Here is a 20,546-nt window from a genome sequence, read left to right on the forward strand (position 1 = left end):
AGTATCTGTAAAGAAGCCTGTAGCGATGACCCTCAAAGTATTTTAGATAAAGGTGCTCTTGAATTAGCCAGAATTCTTGACTGAGCGTTCCAGAATGTTTATCTCGGACAACGTGAAGGGTTGGTTGGTTGGTAAGGCAGAAGTGTTCTGCCTTGCTCTTCCTATAGTGTTCATCTCACCTGCTCTTCCTGTAGGTGTTCAGTACATCTCCTCCTCAGGCTTCCAACGAGAATCACTCACTCACCATTCTCCCCTGGTTACTCACCCCCTCCTCTCTTCCTTCTGTCCTTCCTCGGCACCAGTGGGACTTATGTTTTTGTTGGCCTGGCTGCATTGACGGTTACAGTCGGCTGAGTGGTTGAAGTATTACTGCGTTCCCTGTATCACCTTGGGCTAAAATACAGATACACTGTGGTAGTAACGGTGCATTACTTCTCTTGACTGTAGATTGTATCACTGTTTTGTCATTGTTATTTGTGAGATCTGATCATTAAGCCCCAGAATAATATAAACCATCTGATCATTAAGCCCCAGAATAATATAAACCATCTGATCATTAAGCATCAGACCCCAAAATAATTAGTTTCCTCTGACATTAAACACATGTCCATAATTTAGTCAGTTGGTTAACAGAGCCCATTATTTTGGTTATTGGTGTGTTATCATTCTCTGTTGATTGATTCCACTATCTTGAATCCCGGCCAAAACCACCACCGACTGACCGACTGCACGAGCCAACAAAAACTTGTAATTCTCTCCCACACCAACCAGACTGTGCTCCCTGCCTGCTCCTCCGTGAATAATCTCTTCTCTCCTCTCTCTCTCTCTCTCTCTCTCTCTCTCTCTCCTCTCTCCTCTCTCCTCTCTCTTCTCTCTCTCTCTCTCTCTCTCTCTCTCTCTCTCTCTCTCTCTCTCTCTCTCTCTCTCTCTCTCTCTCTCTCTCTCTCTCTCTCCAGGCGTCTCCTTGGTATTATCACAAAAAAAGATATCCTTCGTCATATGGCCCAGATGACCAACCAAGACCCCGACAACATAATGTTCAACTAGTCACCTCCTTCCCAGGTCGTCACGACGAGGAGAGCGAGGAGGAGGTGGTGCACCTACTGGAGGGTCAAGGCTCCTTTCTATGACACACAGCCCCCGATCCCCAAACCTCCCACCCCATGGAACCCTGTCCTTAACCAGACTGACTGATCCCCACAGAACCCTCTAGTGGCCCCAGGATGGAAGAGACAGACAGACAGACTAAAGAGACATGAAATGGCTGTTTTGAAGGATGTTCCGTCCCCATAGTCGTAGCTACTACGGACTGGGACATATATACCCAAGGAACACACACATACACACACCTCCACTCACATACACTCAGACACACACATACAGGAGCTCACACTCACTCATACAAACACAGATTCCACACAAGAGCAAGCTCGCGCACACTAGCCCAATTGCACCTCACACACACACACACACACACACACTCTTCATGCTCCTCTACCCTTGTCCTCTTCCTATTGGTTTATGCTAGCGGACATTGCTGTGATCCTGATGCCTAGCTGCCAGGGTGAGAGGTCAGAATGATCCGCGAGGAGGGACCTTCAGACACCTCAACTGCTGATTGGCTGTCTGCCATGTCTGTCAGATGCCCTGCCAGGCTCTGCCCCCACTGTGTCCCTCCCTCACACCCCGTCCATCCTCGAAATAATTGTTTACCTGTGAACTGTGTGTGAGAGAGCAATAAAGAGTGCTTATGTGTGTGTCACGAGCACCCTCGACATTCCATTCAGGTTGTCATAATAACCCGAGACAGCACACTCTCACACCCCCCTAAAGACAACCGCTGTCTAATATTAGACTGGGCCTCGACCCAAGGGAGATTGCTTTAATGTGTGTGTGAGGAGAGAGAGCTAGAGGGTAGTGAAGGGTACAAGCAGGATGTACTGTAGTAGTTAGTTAATGACTGACTGTATGGATGTGTGTTGTAGTTAAAGATCTATGTGAAAACAGATAGTCATCGGTTACATTCTCCCTGTTGAAGTAAAGAACTGTGTGAGTGTCCAATGAGGATAGAGACCTAGAGACCATCCCACAGTGAAGGTGGGCAGTTTGTATAAATAAATAAATGAAGGTTGAGTTATTCTGTTTACTCTTAACTGGAGATAACTTTTTCATTTATTTTTTTTTACTATTGCTACTACTTTTAGTATTGATATCTACATAATCAAGTAACTTTTTACGGCTTGTAACGAGACAAAGTCAAGACTGGAAAACTGCACTCTTTTCTTTCCAAGTGAACAAAATAAATGATGATGATGATGTCGATGGTAATACTGCACAGTAACCATGTCTTAAAGATTTTACTTTGCTTAATTAAGCTGTCTCATGGTGTGTGAAACATGTATCTTGTATTTTTGACAGGAGCTTAATCTTTTATTGCATAGCTCCTCTGCCCAGTCGTCAACAAGAACAATTCAACATCAAATCTTCTTCGCATGTCAGTTAAAACCAATATAAAACATTTTAAATCTACTCCCACCACTCCATGGGTGTATCCCAAATGGCACCCTATTCCCTATATAGTGCACTACACTTGAACATGGCCCATAGGGCTCTGGTCATAAGTAGTGCACTATACACTGTGTACAACACATTAGGAACACCTTAATATTGAGTTGCACCCCCTTTTGCCTTTAGAACAACCTCAATTCGTCGGGGCATGTTCTCTACATGGTGTCGAAAGCGTTCCACAGGGATGCTGGCCCATGTTGACTCCAATGCTTTCCACAGTTGTGTCAAGTTGGCTGGATGTCCTTTGGGTGGTGGACCATTCTTGACACACACATGAAACTCAAATCGGTGCGCCTGGCACCTACTACCATATGCCATTCAAAGGCACTTAAAGCTTTTGTCTTGCCCATTCACCCTCTCAAGGCTTAAACATCCTTCTTTAACCTGTCTCCTCCCCTTCAACTACACTGATTTGAAGTGGATTTAACAATCAATAAGGGATCATAGCTTTCATCTGGTCATTCTATATAATGGAAAGAGGTGTTTCTAATGTTTTGTACCCTCAGTGTATAGGGAGCCATTTGTTACACAGACCATATTTAATTCTTAAAAGCATGATTTGAAGGTGCAACACTCAACGTGCCGCAGCACATTTTTGGAGTTCTGCCACCAACTCCTTTAAACTTCAATGAAGTAAATATGTATATTTGACAGTTGTTGAAACGTACAGTACACCAAAGGAAATAATTTTGAACCAGCCACGTGTAAACCTAGACTCATTAAAAATAAAATAGGATCTTATGTCGGATTCACCCTTTAACGTGTGGTCCATCACACAGGAAGCAGTGACCTCACAATGTGTGCGCCAGCCAAAGGAGTCCTCTTTCTCTCTTGCTTCGTTTCCATGACACGATGCATAACTTACCTGCTGAGTAAAGGCTATGGCTTGTATCCAGAATGCCACCCTTTTTCCTATATAGTGCACTACTTTTGACCAGGGCCCAAAGGACTCTGGTCAAAAGAAGTGCACTTCATAGGGAATAGGGTGCCATTTGGGACACAATCTAGTGTGTGATGGGCGGAAGGGCAGGTGGTGACTACCACTGCCAGTGTTTTTCGCTCTAGTTTCTTTCTATTGCAGTGTCCTAGGTCATATTCATTAGGGACCAAATGGAAGAAAAAACTGACAAACAGAGAGGGACTAGTTGGACCCATTTTACATTGCCAAACGTTTTAAAACGTTTTCCGTTGTGTGCCCTAATGGATACGAGCTGCTCTGTCGGTTGAAGAGCGCATCGTCCCCTGTGGTGTCGTCTAGCACTGTGGTTTTCTTCATAATGATCAATGTTTTTCCTTTATGGTAGTTGTTTAGATGTACATTAGGCATAATTGTATATTGTATGTATGATTACATTGATGGCTTAATTGTACATTTAAAACTAAATATGTAAAGATTAAACATTTTGTTTAATAAAAAATGTTAAAATTGCTATAAGAAAGTGACTGGGTTCTTAACTAATGTTTTAAACATTGAACAAGCATGATTCTGATAGTAGTGAGGTAAAAGGCTGAACATACCTCAGTTACTGTCAGGCTGGTATTCTGCTATACAACTAAAAACGTGTCAAAAGCTTTTCTCAGTGATTGTGATGAATTTGGTGGCACAGTACACCTAGGAACAAAGATCCAGATAATCTCTATGTTCCCAGCAGTACACTAAACTCCACCTATCTAAGCATGAGAACACAATCTTCTCACTGGTGTAGAGAGAGAGCGGTTGGGTTCTGTCCCCAACTAAGGAGGGCCTACAGCATCACCTAGATTTTCTGCACAGATTCTGTCAGACCTGGGCCCTGACAGTAAATCTCAGTAAGACAAAAATAATGGTGTTCCAAAAAAGGTCCAGTTTCCAGGACCACAAATACACATTCCATCTAGACACCGTTGCCCTAGAGCACACAAAAAACGATACATACCTCGGCCTAAACATCAGCGCCACAGGTAACTTCCACAGAGCTGTGAACGATCTGAGAGACAAGGCAAGAAGGGCCTTCTGTGCCATCAAAAGGAACATAAAATTTGACATACCAATTAGGATCTGGCTAAAAATACTTTTCAGTTATAGAACCCATTGTCCTTTATGGTTGTGAGGTCTGGGGCCGCTCACCAACCAATAATTCATAAAATGGGACAAACACCAAAATGAGAATTCTTCAAAAATATCCTCAGTGTACAACGTAAAACACCAAATAATGCATGCAGAGCAAAATTTGGCCGATAACCGCTAATTATCAAAATCCAGAAAAGAGCTGTTAAATTCTACAACCACTTAAAAGGAAGCGATTCCCAAACCTTCCATAACAAAGTCATCACATACAGAGAGATGAACCTGGAGAAGAGCCCCCTAAGTAAGCTGGTCCTGGGGCTCTGTTCACAAAAACAAACAGACCCCACAGAGTCCCAGAACAGCAACACAATTAGACCCAACCAAATCATGAGAAAACAAAAAGATAATTACTTGACACATTGGAAAGAATTAACAAAAAAACAGAGCAAACTAGAATGCTATTTGGCCCTAAACAGAGATTACACAGTAGCAGAATACCTGACCACTATGGCTGAACCAAACTTAAGGAAAGCTTTGACTATGTATAGACACCGTGAGCATAGCCTTGCTATTGAGAAAGGCCGCCGTAGGCAGACCTGGCTCTCAAGAAAAGACAGGCTATGTGCACATTGCCAAAAATAATGAGGTGCAAACTGAGCTGCACTTCCTAACCTCCTGCCAAATGTACAACCATATTACAGACACATATTTCCCTCAGGTTACACAGACCCACAAATAATTAAAAAACAAACCCAATTTTGATAAATTCCCATATCTATTGGGTGAAATACCACAGTGTGCCATCACAGCAGCAAGATCTGTGACCTGTTGCCACTAGAAAAGGGCAACCAGTGAAGAACAAACACCACTGTAAATACAACCCATATTTATGTTGATTTATTTTCCCTTCTGTACTTTAACTATTTGCACATAATGACATTTGAAATGTCTATTCTTTTGGCACTTTTGTGAGTGTAATGTTTACTGTTAATTTTTGTTTATTTCACTTTTGTTTATTATCTACTTCACTTGCTTTGGCAATGTTAACATATGTTTCCCATGCCAATAAAGCCCTTAAATTGTAACTTAAATTGAAAACACTGGTGTGGAGAGAGGGAACACTGGTGTAGAGAGAGAGAGGGAACACTGGTGTAGAGAGAGAGAGAACACTGGTGTAGAGAGAGAGAGAACACTGGTGTAGAGAGAGAGAGAACACTGGTGTAGAGAGAGAGAGAACACTGGTGTAGAGAGAGAGAGAACACTGGTGTAGAGAGAGAGAGAACACTGGTGTAGAGAGAGAGAGAACACTGGTGTAGAGAGAGAGAGAGAGAGAGAGAGAGAGAGAGAGAGAGAGAGAGAGAGAGAGAGAGAGAGAGAGAGAGAGAGAGAGAGAGAGAGAGAGAGAGAGAGAGAGAGAGAGAGAGAGAGAGAGAGAGAGAGAGAGAGAGAGAGAGAGAGAGAGAACACTGGTGTAGAGAGAGAGGGAACACTGGTGTAGAGAGAGAGAGGGAACACTGGTGTAGAGAGAGAGAGAGAGAACACTGGTGTAGAGAGAGAGAGAGGGAACACTGGTGTAGAGAGAGAGAGAGGGAACACTGGTGTAGAGAGAGGGAGAGAGGGAACACTGGTGTAGAGAGAGGGAGCGAGGGAGAACACTGGTGTAGAGAGAGGGAACACTGGTGTAGAGGGAGAACACTGGTGTAGAGAGAGAGAGAGGGAACACTGGTGTAGAGAGAGGGAGAGAGGGAACACTGGTGTAGAGAGAGGGAGCGAGGGAGAACACTGGTGTAGAGAGAGGGAACACTGGTGTAGAGGGAGAACACTGGTGTAGAGAGAGAGAGAGGGAACACTGGTGTAGAGAGAGGGAACACTGGTGTAGAGAGAGGGAGCGAGGGAGAACACTGGTGTAGCGAGAGAGAGAGAGAGAGAGAGAGAGAGAGAGAGGGAGAACACTGGTGTAGAGAGAGAGAGAGAGAACACTGGCGTAGAGAGAGAGGGGGAGCATTGGTGTAGAGAGAGCGAGAGAGACGAGGAAACACTTGGTTAAAGAACAGAAAGAAGGGGGGGGGGACTATGCCGAGGAAACACTTGGTTAAAGAACAGAAAGAAGGGGGGGACTATGCCACCCAGACTTCCAACACAAACCACTCTTTGTGAAGGCCTCCTTTCCTGTGAGAGTCGGGAGAAGTGCAAAGACAAAGCCTAGAAGTCAGCATCTAATGCCAGTCAGTTTACACTGTCTGCTCGCTCTCACACACACACACCCAAGTCTCCTACTACAGTACAGGGATTGTTCACACTGTCAGTCACTGGCCTTGGACTGGTTTTCCATTCAAATTTTGATCTGCTCTACAAGCCTTTGTGCCTGTCCTTTTAACATCCACTGGGCTATTTCTATGCGTGTGTGTGTGTACACCGCCGTCGGTATGATTCACATTACGCATGCTTAGGTTAATGCTTTGCTTCCCCTGAACATTCTTTCCTTCCAAGACGAGTAGTGAGCTAAAACAAATGTTTTCTTGCTAGCTCGCGACCCATCTATAATGACCACCAAAACTATGGTTACAAAAACAAGATGGGTGCCTTTTGTTCTGCTGTACAGTGGGAGCCGGCGAGGCTGATTGGGGGAACAAATCAGGTGATGATTAGGTGTCCTTGGTCCTCAGAGAAAGAGCGAGAAGAGAGCGAGGGAGGGTGAGAGAGAAGAGAGGGAAGGAGGGAGAGAGAGAGAGAGGCCTTGGATGGCCCATAATGCTTTGTTACTGCACAATTAAAACCAAACTGGAGGAAACCATGGTAACACACAGATTTTATTTTCACTACAAAAAAAAGCATTGTTTAAAGCAGAGCAACATCGAACCCCCCCCCCCCACACTATTAAGCAGATATTTAAGTATTTTAGTCCCGTTAAAGACTAATCCGAATACGTCGCACTCATTTAACATGCATCAGACTGTCAATGGAGCACTGTAGCTTCTTTAATTAAAGCACGTACAGAGGAGGGGGAAGGGGGTTGGGGTTTGAGACCCATTTAAAACGAGATAAGAACTTAACATAGTAAAAATAGAAATGGGAGAAAAAAATATGGAAATATTGGAAACAACACAGAGCGTATAAAGGCGGCAAAATTGTAAAATGTCTAACATCTAGGAAGTCAAAACACCAGTGGGCATAATAATAATAATAATAATAATAATAAATGTATTTCTCAGAAACGTTTCAATGAACCACACTAGAAGGGCTATAGTGGTTATGCAATTGTTAATTACGTGTATCAAAGACCAGAAGGCCTGAAACAACTAGGTCTTCAATCATCCACTGAAATGTTATTCATGATCCAATAATTCAGTCGTTACAGAAGTTATACATCAGTCTATATAAATCACGTATATAGAGTTTAAATGACAAAATGTGACTATAGATCACACTTTCAAATCAGTATTCTTTTCTCAGAGTCCAGCATGCATGATACTGAAACTTCAGGTTGGTTGGTTGTAACAGTGGTAGGATAATGTGCAGTCTTTTGATGCTGAAACAAAAGACGCCTTTATGGTCTGCTTAGTAACAGTGATTGCACAACGTCAGCTTGAAGAGCTAATTTATGAATTTATCATAAAACAGAATAATACTGCAAAGAGAAAAGCATAATCGTCAACAAGTCGATCGTTTTTTTTCTTCCTGAAATCGATTTAGGAAATGCTTGAATCGAATAACAAACAGCTCTTTCGTCTGCTCACTAATACAAATTAAATACTTACGCATATCGCTTATTGGTTATCCTCTCCAGCCACAATATATTCTACATGAAGATCCATAAGCATGAAGGATGATGATTATACTCAATGTCTTATCAAGTTGATTTATTGGAATCCAGAATAGATCCAGATGGACCTACATACGTAGGAGCTAGGTTCCAGTTTTAAGCTAGTTCCATTGAAAAGTGAAATAAAATGACATTTTCTTGACATATTCTATGTTTTTGAGGGTGGGGGAGGGAGGGTTGGGGGTGGGAAATGCATAGGACAGGATCGTTCATCCCATTGGTTTTCCCCCTGTTGTTGTTTACACATAGCTTTCGTAAATCACCTGACCAGGCTGTAGCTTAGTAGTAACCTCTGCCTCCGCCTCCACCCCCAACTCCGCCTCCTCCACTGGCTCCTGCTCCGGCTCGGAACCCTGCTCCTCTTGCTCCTCCTCCTCCTCTAGGTGCAGGGGAGCCAATGGCGGAGGAGATGAGGGCGTGGCCTCGGCTAGAGCCGGGGCCTCCATGGGCAGCGGGGGGTGGATGGACACCTGGATGGCGATGTGCTGAGGCTGCTCATGCAACGACGCATCGTCGGAATCCGCTGCAGGGGATCCGGAACGCTCCCTCTCACGCTCCCTATCTCTCTCCCGGAGGATGGTGAAGACGTCGCCGGGCCCCACCCCGACCAGGGCCCCCTGCACCAGGGCCGCCCGGCATCCCAATGCCCCGTCCAGGTGGTGCCCCTCTGGGGCCTGGCGGAGGAACGTGTGCCTCATCTCCTCAACCCCCACCACTTCCAAGATCTCCTCCATGAAGGTGCGGCAGTTCATGATGAGCGGGGGCAGCGGGATGCTGCGGGCCAGCTCCTCGATGTAGCGGGCAAACTCCATGGTCTTGAACTGGGTCACCTTGGCCAGCTCCAGGGTCTTGGCTGATGTGATGATGGGGATACGCTTGGCGATTTCAAACGCCTTCTGGAGCTTTAGAATAGAAGAGAATAGAACAGATTGGAATGTCATTTATTGGACATTTAATTATCATGAATGGATTTTTTTTCGATTTTAAACATCACCTATAGCTCATGTACTATCAAAACAGTACAACAGTTACACAAACAAAGTTGCTACCTATGTACGGTCCTCACAAGTATAGTAAATCACGACACAAACCTTCTCGGCGCCCTCAGTGCGGAAGAAGTCATTGATGGCCTTCTCCGTCTTCTTCAGGTGGCTGCTCATCATGCAGAGGCGCGTGATGTTGAGGATCATGATGATGGTGAAGGTGACGAGGCACACGACCACGTAATAGGCCCCCAGGTCCCCGCTGTGCAGGACCACGCGCATGGTCACCGTGCAGTTGGCGCTGCCGTGCACGTTGGACGCCATGCACGTGTACTTGCCGCGGTCGGCGAACGTGATCTCTGTGATGTTGAGGATGCCATCGTCTGTCAGCAACCACTTGTCACCTTCGGAGGAGAGAGAGACAGACAGAGAGAGTCATTTAGAAGAGTGTAGCTTTAAAAATCGGTCCCCACCATTTAAAACCAAAATTCACTGAAACCAACTGTATGTTTTTCACATTCATCTTATCATCCATCTTATTTTTCGAATCAGGTGCGCTAGATTAGGGTTGGAGTGAAAACCTACAGGATGGTAGCGCTCCGGGACCAGGGTTGGAGAGCCCTGATCCACATTAACAATGGTAAAGGACTTAACTAGAAAATCTCCTGATACATTGCTACAGAAAGAAATATCATACCATAGAAACAGGATCTATTTTCCTTCAAGGAATGGGCTATATCCCTTCTAGGAATTCTATTTCTATGGATCAATCAAGGCACAGGAGGCTGCTGATGGGAGAACAGCTCATAATAATGGCCAGAACGGCGCAAATGGAATGGCATCAAACACCTGGAAACCATGTGTTTGATAACATTCCACTGATTCCGCTACAGTCACTAACACGAGGCCGTTCTCCCAATTAAGGTGCCTCCAACCTCTTGTGATTCAAGGTCAGTGTAATATGCATTTCCTGGTTGCAAAGACAGCAGCTAGGCCAGGCCAGGCTATGCTAGGCCAGGGGGAAGGTCTCTGCTAGTTTGTCAAGACAGTCACATGCAACAGCTTTTTATAGCTAGGCTTTCTGAGAAGGCCTTTCGGTTTGCACTACTCGATTCATTCAATATCACTCATAATCTAGGCCTATATTAATTTATTGCAACAAACAGCAATTCATTAATCCACTAAGTAGGTTGCATAATTTATATTATTGAGTGATAATATTATTCCAACTGAAGGACTGTCCTCGAGGCTGCAATCCAGCAACCAGGTATTTTAAAATATACTTTGGATTGGATTTGAATCCTGGACCCCCCCCCCTGAAGTGGACCAGTCTTCCTCTTTTATTAGTTACTGAGAAATCATCTTTGTTTCATTAGTCCACTGTTGATACAGTCCAAAAATATTTTGCATGTCAGCAATCAAGTTTTCAAGATATAGAACTTTCAAAATACAGAAAGTGTCACAGATGATGCGTTTTGTTCCTTGTTTATTCAATTTATTCGTCCAAAATGGCACCCTATTCCCTATTTAGTGCACTACTTTTGATCAGGGCCCATAGGGGTCTGGTTAAAAGTAGTGCACTAAATAATAATACATGGGACTTCTATAGCGCTTTTCAAGGACCCAAAGTCGCTTTACAATGATAGAAATTAAAAAGAAAGAACAGGAGTCAAAACAAAACATCAGACTAAACAAAACATGAATAAAAGAGATGGTTGGGCTCAAAGAAGGGAAAGAGTAGGCCTTGTCAAAGAGGTGGGGCTTTAGGAGGGACTGAAACATAGTGATGAATGCCGAGTCACGGAGGGCTGGAGGGAGGGAGTTCTAGAGCAACCCTGGAGAAGGCCCTGTTGCCGAAGCTCTGGAGCTTGGACCTGGGGATGACAAGGTGAATAGAGGATAGGGTGACATTTGGGATGTTTAAATAGAGAGTGGGGCTGAGGGAGGCTGTAATCTGTCTGGAAAAATACCAAGTGGTGCTTGTTGGTGAACTGGGAGACAAACGCCTGGAGCAGAACACAAACAAATAAGCTCTCATGTAAATGTAGAACCAAGGAAGTAGCCAGCCAAACATTACAGCATGTTACAAACATCTGTTGACTGTCGAAATTGGTTCGTCTTCCTCTACTAGGATACTACTACTACTACTACTGCTACAACTAATCTTGGTATAATATCCAATTTATTAAGAAGCTCTTTTGTTATACCTATCAAGGCAAAATATACTGAACAAAATTATTAATGCCACATGCAACAATTTTACTGAGTTACAGTTCATATAAGGAAATCATGGCGCAGCCAATCAGAATATGTTTTTCCCCACAAATGGGCTTCATTAAAGAAATAAATACTCCTCAGCTTCATCAGCTGTCCGGGTGGCAGGTCTCAGACGATCCCGCAGGTGAAAAGCCAGATGTGGAGGTCCTGGGCTGGCATGGTTAAACGTGGTCTGCGGTTCTGAGGCTGGTTGAATGTACTGCCAAATTCTCTAAAACTACGTTGGAGGTGGCTTATGGTAGAGAAAGAAACATTTAATTCTCTGGCAGCAGCTCTGGTGGACATTCCTGCAGTCAGCATGCCAATTACACGCTCCCTCAAAACTTGAGACATCTGTGGCATTGTGTTGTGTGACAAAACTGCACATTTGTGTGGACTTTTATTGTCCCCAGCATAAGGTGCACCCGTGTAATGATCATGCTGTTTAATCAGCTTCTTGATATGCCACACCTGTCAGGTGGATGGATTATCTTGGCAAAGGAGAAATGCTCACTAACATGGATGTAAACAAATTTGTGCACAAAACTTGAGAGAAATATGCTTTTTGTGTGTATGGGACATTTCTGGGGCCTTTTATTTCAGCCCATGAAACATGGGACCAACACTTTAAATGTTGTGTTTATATTTTTGTTCAGTATAAAATGTCCTCCAGGCTATATTTCACCATGGTCTACATTGACCACTATTCTCCTATCACTGCATGAAGTGGCATCATCTGCCATTGCCTTATAACATCAACGTACGTAGGCATGTGGTGAGACTGTGGATGGATGGATGACTTCACGTCTCTCGCTCTCCAGATTCTGACAGCTCATCCTGAGTGGGTGGGTGACTCAGAGAGAGAGACTATCGCAGAATGAGAGAGAGCATGAAACAGATTTTGGAGGCCGAGTAGTGTTCGTTTTAAGACAGAATGAAAAGACTAGTGCTCACACCTTCGTTTTCCACACGCACACACAGTTTATCCATCAAGCCTCCAGCCTGTCTGTCATGTCTCTAGAAAAGCTGAATGCGTAAAGGAAATGTAGCGAGAGACTGCTAAATGTATACACCCCTACCCCCATGTGAAGTGTTTCAAGGCTTGCTTTGAAAGTGTGTCAGTGTGTGGAAAGCAAAAGCTCCCTAAAAAACAAGTGGCAAAAGCTATAAAAGAAAAGCAAAGTCATGAGCAACAGGGAAGAAACAACTGTTATACATGTCATAACAGGTCTTTAACAGAGCCTTGTGGAACATGAAGTCTTCTACTGACTGGCTCACCGTCAACCATGAACAAAACCGCCCCAGCTATGATCACAACAAACATCAATCTAAACATTGAAAAATGTATTCATGTTGTTTGCATGCTACAGGTAACAGGCCCTAGTCGCAGTGGTTCAATGATGGTTGTTGCGCAAGAGCAAGTTCCAACAGGTCTGTTCAAAATGGAACCCACAATGTTGATTTAGCATTCCTGTTTTATAGCAGGTGACTCACACGGTTAAGAGCTTAGATTCTTCATTATTGTAGCCGACTATTTATCTGGAACATCTTTTCTATCTACAGTATTATCGCTACATCTTTTCTCAACTCCTTTTTCTTTCTCTCCCCCCCCCCCCTCCCCAAATCTCCTCTCCCCCCTTCTCTTTCCAATCTGCCTCCACATATAGTAGATAGATTAGGACTGAATGAGAGAAAGTATCCTATTAGTATCCTGCTTGTTAGTATCCTACCTGTTAGTATCCTACCTGGTAGTATCCTACCTGGTAGTATCCTATTACCATCCTACCTGGTAGTATCCTATTACCATTCTACCTGTTAGTATCCTATTACCATCCTACCTGTTAGTATCCTATTACCATCCTACCTGTTAGTATCCTATTAGTATCCTACCTGTTAGTATCCTATTACCATCCTACCTGTTAGTATCCTATTACCATCCTACCTGTTAGTATCCTATTACTATCCTACCTGTTAGTATCCTATTACCATCCTACCTGTTAGTATCCTATTACCATCCTACCTGTTAGTATCCTATTACCATCCTACCTGTTTGTATCCTATTACCATCCTACCTGTTTGTATCCTATTACCATCCTACCTGTTTGTATCCTATTACCATCCTACATGTTAGTATCCTATTACTATCCTACCTGTTAGTATCCTATTACTATCCTACCTGTTAGTATCCTATTAGTATCCTACCTGTTAGTATCCTATTAGTCTCCTACCTGTTAGTATCCTATTACCATCCTACATGTTAGTATCCTATTACTATCCTACCTGTTAGTATCCTATTACTATCCTACCTGTTAGTATCCTATTACTATCCTACCTGTTAGTATCCTATTACTATCCTACCTGTTAGTATCCTATTACCATCCTACCTGTTAGTATCCTATTACCATCCTACCTGTTAGTATCCTATTACCATCCTACCTGTTAGTATCCTATTAGTAACCTACCTGTTAGTATCATATTACCATTCTACCTGTTAATATCCTATTACCATTCTACCTGTTAGTATCCTATTACCATCCTACCTGTTAGTATCCTATTACCATCCTACCTGTTAGTATCCTATTAGTATCCTACCTGTTAGTATCCTATTACCATCCTACCTGTTAGTATCCTATTACCATCCTACCTGTTAGTATCCTATTACCATCCTACCTGTTAGTATCCTATTACCATCCTACCTGTTAGTATCCTATTACCATCCTACCTGTTAGTATCCTATTAGTTTCCTACCTGTTAGTATCCTATTACCATCCTACCTGTTAGTATCCTATTACCATCCTACCTGTTAGTATCCTATTACCATCCTACCTGTTTGTATCCTATTACCATCCTACCTGTTAGTATCCTATTAGTCTCCTACCTGTTAGTATCCTATTAGTCTCCTACCTGTTAGTATCCTATTAGTCTCCTACCTGTTAGTATCCTATTACCATCCTACATGTTAGTATCCTATTAGTCTCCTACCTGTTAGTATCCTATTACCATCCTACATGTTAGTATCCTATTAGTCTCCTACCTGTTAGTATCCTATTACCATCCTACATGTTAGTATCCTATTAGTCTCCTACCTGTTAGTATCCTATTACCATCCTACATGTTAGTATCCTATTAGTCTCCTACCTGTTAGTATCCTATTAGTCTCCTACCTGTTATTATCATATTACTATCCTACCTGTTAGTTTCCTATTACCATCCTACCTGTTAGTATCCTACCTGTTAGTATCCTACCTGTTAGTATCCTATTAGTATCTTACCTGTATCTTATTAGTATCCTACCTGTTTGTATCCTACCTGTTTGTATCCTATCCAATGCCATTCATATTTAATAACAACCTCCTTGTCTTATGACCTAGATTCAGCTGGACACTATTAAATATCTACAAACAGTTAGGTTGTGGGCGTGACCACCAATCTGCCTCCATATAGGCTACAGTAGATTGTTCTCTCTTTCAGTTGTAATCTATGACAATAGTATCCTATTCAATGGCAGCAATAATATGTCATTTATCAAGTATCTGAAGTTAAGTAGTGGCCGTGACTTTTTAACTCTTAATGTTTTGGAAAAAGAGCCGACAGGCCAGCTTGTTTGGTTTGTTGTCATCATATCATCATCATCATCATGGCTTTGGTGTATGATTATGTTCATTTTTTAATCTGCTGGGTTGGCATTGCATAATCGCAGCAAATAATCCCCCTTTTTTATATAGTCATCATACATCACTGTCATCTTAGTCTGTCATAATGCAACTACTCAATGTGACCTTCATTTGAAATCCCCCCCCCCCCCCTCTCTCTCTGTTCTCCCTCACTCTACCTCCTCCTCAGTCTGTCCATCTCTCCATTGTTCACAGCACACAAATATATTTGACTGTAGTCTACAAATGCTGCTGTTTGGCCACACAAAAACTTAAATACAGAGGGATTTAGTCAGTGATTTACGGGGATTGAGGCTATTTTAACTATAAATCATAATTCTAGCTCTTTTTTTCATGACAGTGACAGTTTGTGTTAATGCCTGTCATCCTCTGCAACAGCCTGTCTGCATTTTCACACAATTTATTTCATAATGCCTTATTATTGAAAGAGAACTTGAATGGTATTGCCTTAACCCTGACACTGGCAGTTCAAGTTGGTGTTGAGAGCTGCTGATTCGTTGGCTAAAGCCACATCGGGGATATTATTGACAACTGTACATTCAATTAACTTGACTTACTTGTCTCCGTGTCTAGCAGGTTTCCATGCGAGTTGAACCACTGTATATTCGGGACAGGCTCTCCAGTGACGTTGCAATCAATCAGAGCGCAGTTGCCCTCGCGGGCGATGATCTGGCTTACTTTCGAGTACACCAGGGGGACAAATCCACCATCTGCCACCGTGCCGTTTTCTGTGCTGTTTCCATCTGAAACCGCCGATAGAACCCCGGCGGTGTAGAGGCTGATAATGGACAGTAGGAAGAGGCTAAAAGCGTAGCCACTTGACCGATTCATTTTCCCCCTTCTTCCTGACCGTCGCTTTCACCCGAGGATAGTTTGTCATGCCACTCGCGTCTTTATGTGCAATTTGATATTCTGCTCCGAATCTTGAAGCATTCCACTAGAAGAGGGAAAAAAAAGGCACAAAGAAAAGCACTCATCAACATTCTGTGGTCCCCTGTAGCTCAATTGGTAGAGCATGGCGCTTGTAACGCCAGGGTAGTGGGTTCGACCCCCGGGACCACCCATACGTAAAAATGTATGCACACATGACTAAATCGCTTTGGATAAAAGCGTCTGCTAAATGGCATATTATTATTATTTGTTTAGACAGTGATGACTTCTCTACTGAACCAAAAGATAAGGACAGGGGCCTGTCCGAAACGCTATCTCGATTAATAACGTTTTCCAACATCTGATTGCATACTTACACGATAACGCTATCTCGATTAATAACGTTTTCCAACATCTGATTGCATACTTACACGATGTTTGTCATTTTTTGGTTGATAATTGACCCCCCCCCCGACCCAATACAGTCTTTGACTCGGACAACAACAAAGAAACACTATCAAATACAAAAACCGTTTTTTACTGTAAAGCCAACAGTGAATGCAACGTTGTTACAGCAACATAATCTGTTACATGTCATTGTTACAACATAGAGCTGCAATGTAACAGACATGGTATAATTATAATAATATTGACGCCTACATAATAAATTCCGTCTATTTTTATTAGTTAACGTTAGGCCTAACTTATTGTCTAAAATCAGTTGCTTGATAACAATAAATGATGTTAGCTAGCTAGTAGTATAAATCAATATATGTATTTGACTGACAATTTGAATGCAAAAAAGTAGCTAACCTAGCTAGCTAGCTAATTTCGGCTATTTGCACTAGCAAGCTAATATCTGGTTGGATGCAAAATAGCGGAGGCTTGCTAGCAAACTAACGTTAACGTCGCTAGCCAGCCTGGAAAGGACACAACGGTTTGGCTAACTAACTAGCTAGCTTCTTTGATTTAGCTAACTTAGCTATAACTTAGAAGGAGTTATATAAACGGCCAAGTAGCTCACATAATATAGGTCGTTAGTTAAATGTCATGTTTAATGCAGTAACGTTAGCTAGCTAACCAACAGAAAAATAAATAACGGTTACTGTAGCTAGTTACGTTACGTACAGGGAATGATGGCTAACGTTAGTAACTAGCCATCATCATAGCTAGCTAGCGTGCTAGCGATAACGCTATCTCGATTAATAACGTTTTCCAACATCTGATTGCATACTTACACGATAATCGTCCACTGTTATTTTGCTTAGCTAGCTACTACAGATGTTTTATCGTTATGCGGTCAAGAAGGAGATCGCCGTCTATCTTTCGGATGCTGCTGCGTTCCGCTATTTATTCGACATCCTCATCTCTCTTGCTCAGCTGGCAGCTTGACACAACATTCGTTCGCTCTTCGCTGTAGCGTTCCGCCTCCCTACCCTAGTCAAATTACAAGAACCTACCCTAGTCAAATTACAAGCACCTACCCTAGTCAAATTACAAGCACCTACCCTAGTCAAATTACAAGCACCTACCCTAATCAAATTACAAGCAAGCAGCAAGAAAACTAGGTCGGTCATTGGCCATGCACCAACTTTATTTGATCTGGGTCCACATCCGCAAAAAACGATGGCTGCATTAAATATAAGAGTACAGCACAGTAACCTGTTGGCTACATGAATGGCAATCATGAGTGTGTCAACAATGGAATTAAATGTAGCTACAAAAGTATGCTATTTAATTTTTTCCCAAAAATATTAGCAATTAATGAAAAGAACATCATCACTTCTTCTTCCAAGAACTAAAACACATAGCAACTAAAACATGTCGTTTTTTCATGAATGAATGAAGTGCATTCATGCACTAAACTGTAGGCTACATTTAGGGCTTTCTGCTTTGTGTCTGCCCTTTTTCTTTATATGAAGTCTAGTACATTTGCATACAGTTCTCTAGACAGTAAACAGAGGCCGGTGTCTCACTCTCTCTGAGGTCCAGGCAATTTGCCATCATCAACCACTGCATTGTTCGATCTGATGGACATAACTACAGTACTGAAGACTTATGAAGCGGCCAAATGCAAGGACACTTAATGTTGTGGTTCTATTGAATCCTCAGACTTCCTTTGTATATACAAATGACTGATGAGATGATTTGTATTCAGAACACGACTAATTTGAATAGGCAAAATAACTAAGATACAAACAAATTAAATCAATGCTATCAGTAGCTTACTGTATGCATTGTAGGCACACTCTCTCCACACACTTTCCATACACTCTCTCCACACTCTCTCCACACACTTTCCACACACTCTCTCCACACTCTCTCCACACACTCTCCACACACACTCTCTCCACACACTTTCCACACTCTCCACACACACTCTCTCCACACACTCTCCACACACACTCTCTCCACACACTCTCCACACACACTCTCTCCACACTCTCTCCACACACTCTCCACACACACTCTCTCCACACACTCTCCACACACACTCTCTCCACACACTCTCCACACACACTCTCTTCACACACTCTCTTCACACACTCTATCCACACACTCACACACTGTTGTGGTCAAAAGAGAGTGTATAAAGTTCAGGTAAAAATATCAACCTGTTTGGCTCAACCCAAGTAGGTCATATCTGCCTTCCGGAGTGGATTATTGACCGACCTTCTCGGTGCTTTAAAAGCATTAATTGATCTCTGAAATGGACACATGCTTTTAAAAGACTCAATTCATTGATAAATTAATCCATAACACTAGCTATCTCGCATTAGCAAGTGTTTATATTGTGGAAAGAGTGTTATTTCCCAATAAATATACACAACAGCAGAGTTTCAAGGAACTGCAAGTTCAATTCTAAGCAGGAGTGAGACATAGGGGTTGCTTTCTGATGAAACCCAAACACGTGTCTGGCTGCCTAGGTGCCTCTCACATTACAAAAACAGTTAAAAACGATGAATATTTTTGTGTTCAGAAATGCTTGGCTCAAGTAATGCTGATTGTAAAGTTGTTAATAGAGTTACACAGTGCTAGCTACAAAACTAGACCGATGACTGCAAAATGGTGATTACATTTACAGTCATCTCCAAGGCAAAATGCATATCTTGTCTGAGGTAAGTTAGTATTTCTGTGATTCAAGTGTGAATGAGTGTACAGTATTTGAAATATATATATATATATATATACAGTTGAAGTCGGAAGTTTACATACACTTAGGTTGGAGTCATTAAAACTCGTTTTCCAACCACTCCACAGATTTCTTGTTAACAAACTATAGTTTTGGCAAGTCGGTTCGGACATCTACTTTGTACATGACACAAGTAATTTTTCCAACAATTGTTTACAGACAGATTCTTTCACTTATAATTCACTGTATCACAATTCCAGTGGGTCAGAAGTTTACATCCACTAAGTTGACTGTGCCTTTAAACAGCTTGGAAAATTCCAGAAAATAATGTCATGGCTATAGGAGCTTCTGATAGGCTAATTGACATATTTTGAGCAAATTGGAGGTGTACCTGTGGATGTATTTCAAGGCCTACCTTCAAACTCAGTGCCTCTTTGCTTGACATCATGGGAAATCAAAAGAAATCACCCAAGATCTCAGAAAAAAATTTGTAGACCTCCACAAGTCTGGTTCATCCTAGGGAGCACTTTCCAAACGCCTGAAGGTACCACGTTCATCTGTACAAACAATAGTACGCAAGTATAAACACCATGGAACCACGCAGCCATCATACCGCTCAGGAAGGAGACCCGTTCTGTCTCTTAGAGATTAACGTACTTTGGTGCGAAAAGTGCAGATCAATCCCAGAATAACAGCAAAGGACCTTGTGAAGATGCTGGAGGAAACAGGTACAAAAGTATCTATATCCACAGTCAAACGAGTCCTATATCGACATAACCTGAAAGGCCGCTCAGCAAGGAAGAAGCCACTGCTCCAAAACCGCCATAAAAAAGCAGGACTATGGTTTGCAACTGCACATGGGGACAAAGAATGTACTTTTTGGAGAAATGTCCTCTGGTCTGATGAAACAAAATTGGAAATGTTTGGCCATAATGACTATCGTTATGTTTGGAGGAAAAAGGGGGTGCCTTGCAAGCCAAAGAACACCATCCCAACCGTGAAGCAAGGGGGTGGCAGCATCATGCTGTGGGGGTGCTTTGCTGCAGGAGGGACTGGTGCACTTCACAAAATAGATGGCATCATGAGGAAGGAAAATTATGTGGATATATTGAAGCAACATCTCAAGACATCAGTCAGGAAGTTAAAGCTTGGTCGCAAATGGGTCTTCCAAATTGATAATGACAAAGATGTG

At 42.6% G+C, this 20,546-nt stretch overlaps 2 protein-coding genes across 10 annotated transcripts in view; one reads left to right on the forward strand and one right to left on the reverse strand.

The window, feature by feature from the left end:
• LOC311113151 (H(+)/Cl(-) exchange transporter 3) overlaps positions 1-3,997 on the forward strand; it is a 45,404-nt gene extending 41,407 nt beyond the window's left edge. For all 9 annotated transcript variants that reach the window (XM_084156318.1, XM_084156321.1, XM_084156313.1 and 6 more), the window contains one exon: positions 957-3,997. In XM_084156318.1, the coding sequence (XP_084012444.1) occupies positions 957-1,047 (91 nt within the window). In that variant the 3' untranslated portion in view covers positions 1,048-3,997. The remainder of the gene's footprint in view (positions 1-956) is intronic.
• Positions 3,998-7,407: 3,410 nt separating this feature from the next.
• On the reverse strand, positions 7,408-17,679 carry LOC311112933 (microfibrillar-associated protein 3-like). Its single transcript, XM_084156073.1, has 4 exons — positions 17,460-17,679; positions 15,909-16,288; positions 9,530-9,825; positions 7,408-9,340 (listed from the first exon to the last, which is right to left on the reverse strand). The coding sequence occupies exons 2-4, from the start codon at positions 16,180-16,182 to the stop codon at positions 8,678-8,680; spliced, it is 1,233 nt and encodes a 410-aa protein (XP_084012199.1). The 5' UTR covers positions 16,183-16,288; positions 17,460-17,679; the 3' UTR covers positions 7,408-8,677.
• Between the last annotated feature and the right edge of the window lie 2,867 nt (positions 17,680-20,546).

This window comes from Coregonus lavaretus (genome assembly GCF_964263955.1).
Source record: "Coregonus lavaretus genome assembly, chromosome: 39".
In the NCBI taxonomy this organism is placed as follows: domain Eukaryota; kingdom Metazoa; phylum Chordata; class Actinopteri; order Salmoniformes; family Salmonidae; genus Coregonus; species Coregonus lavaretus.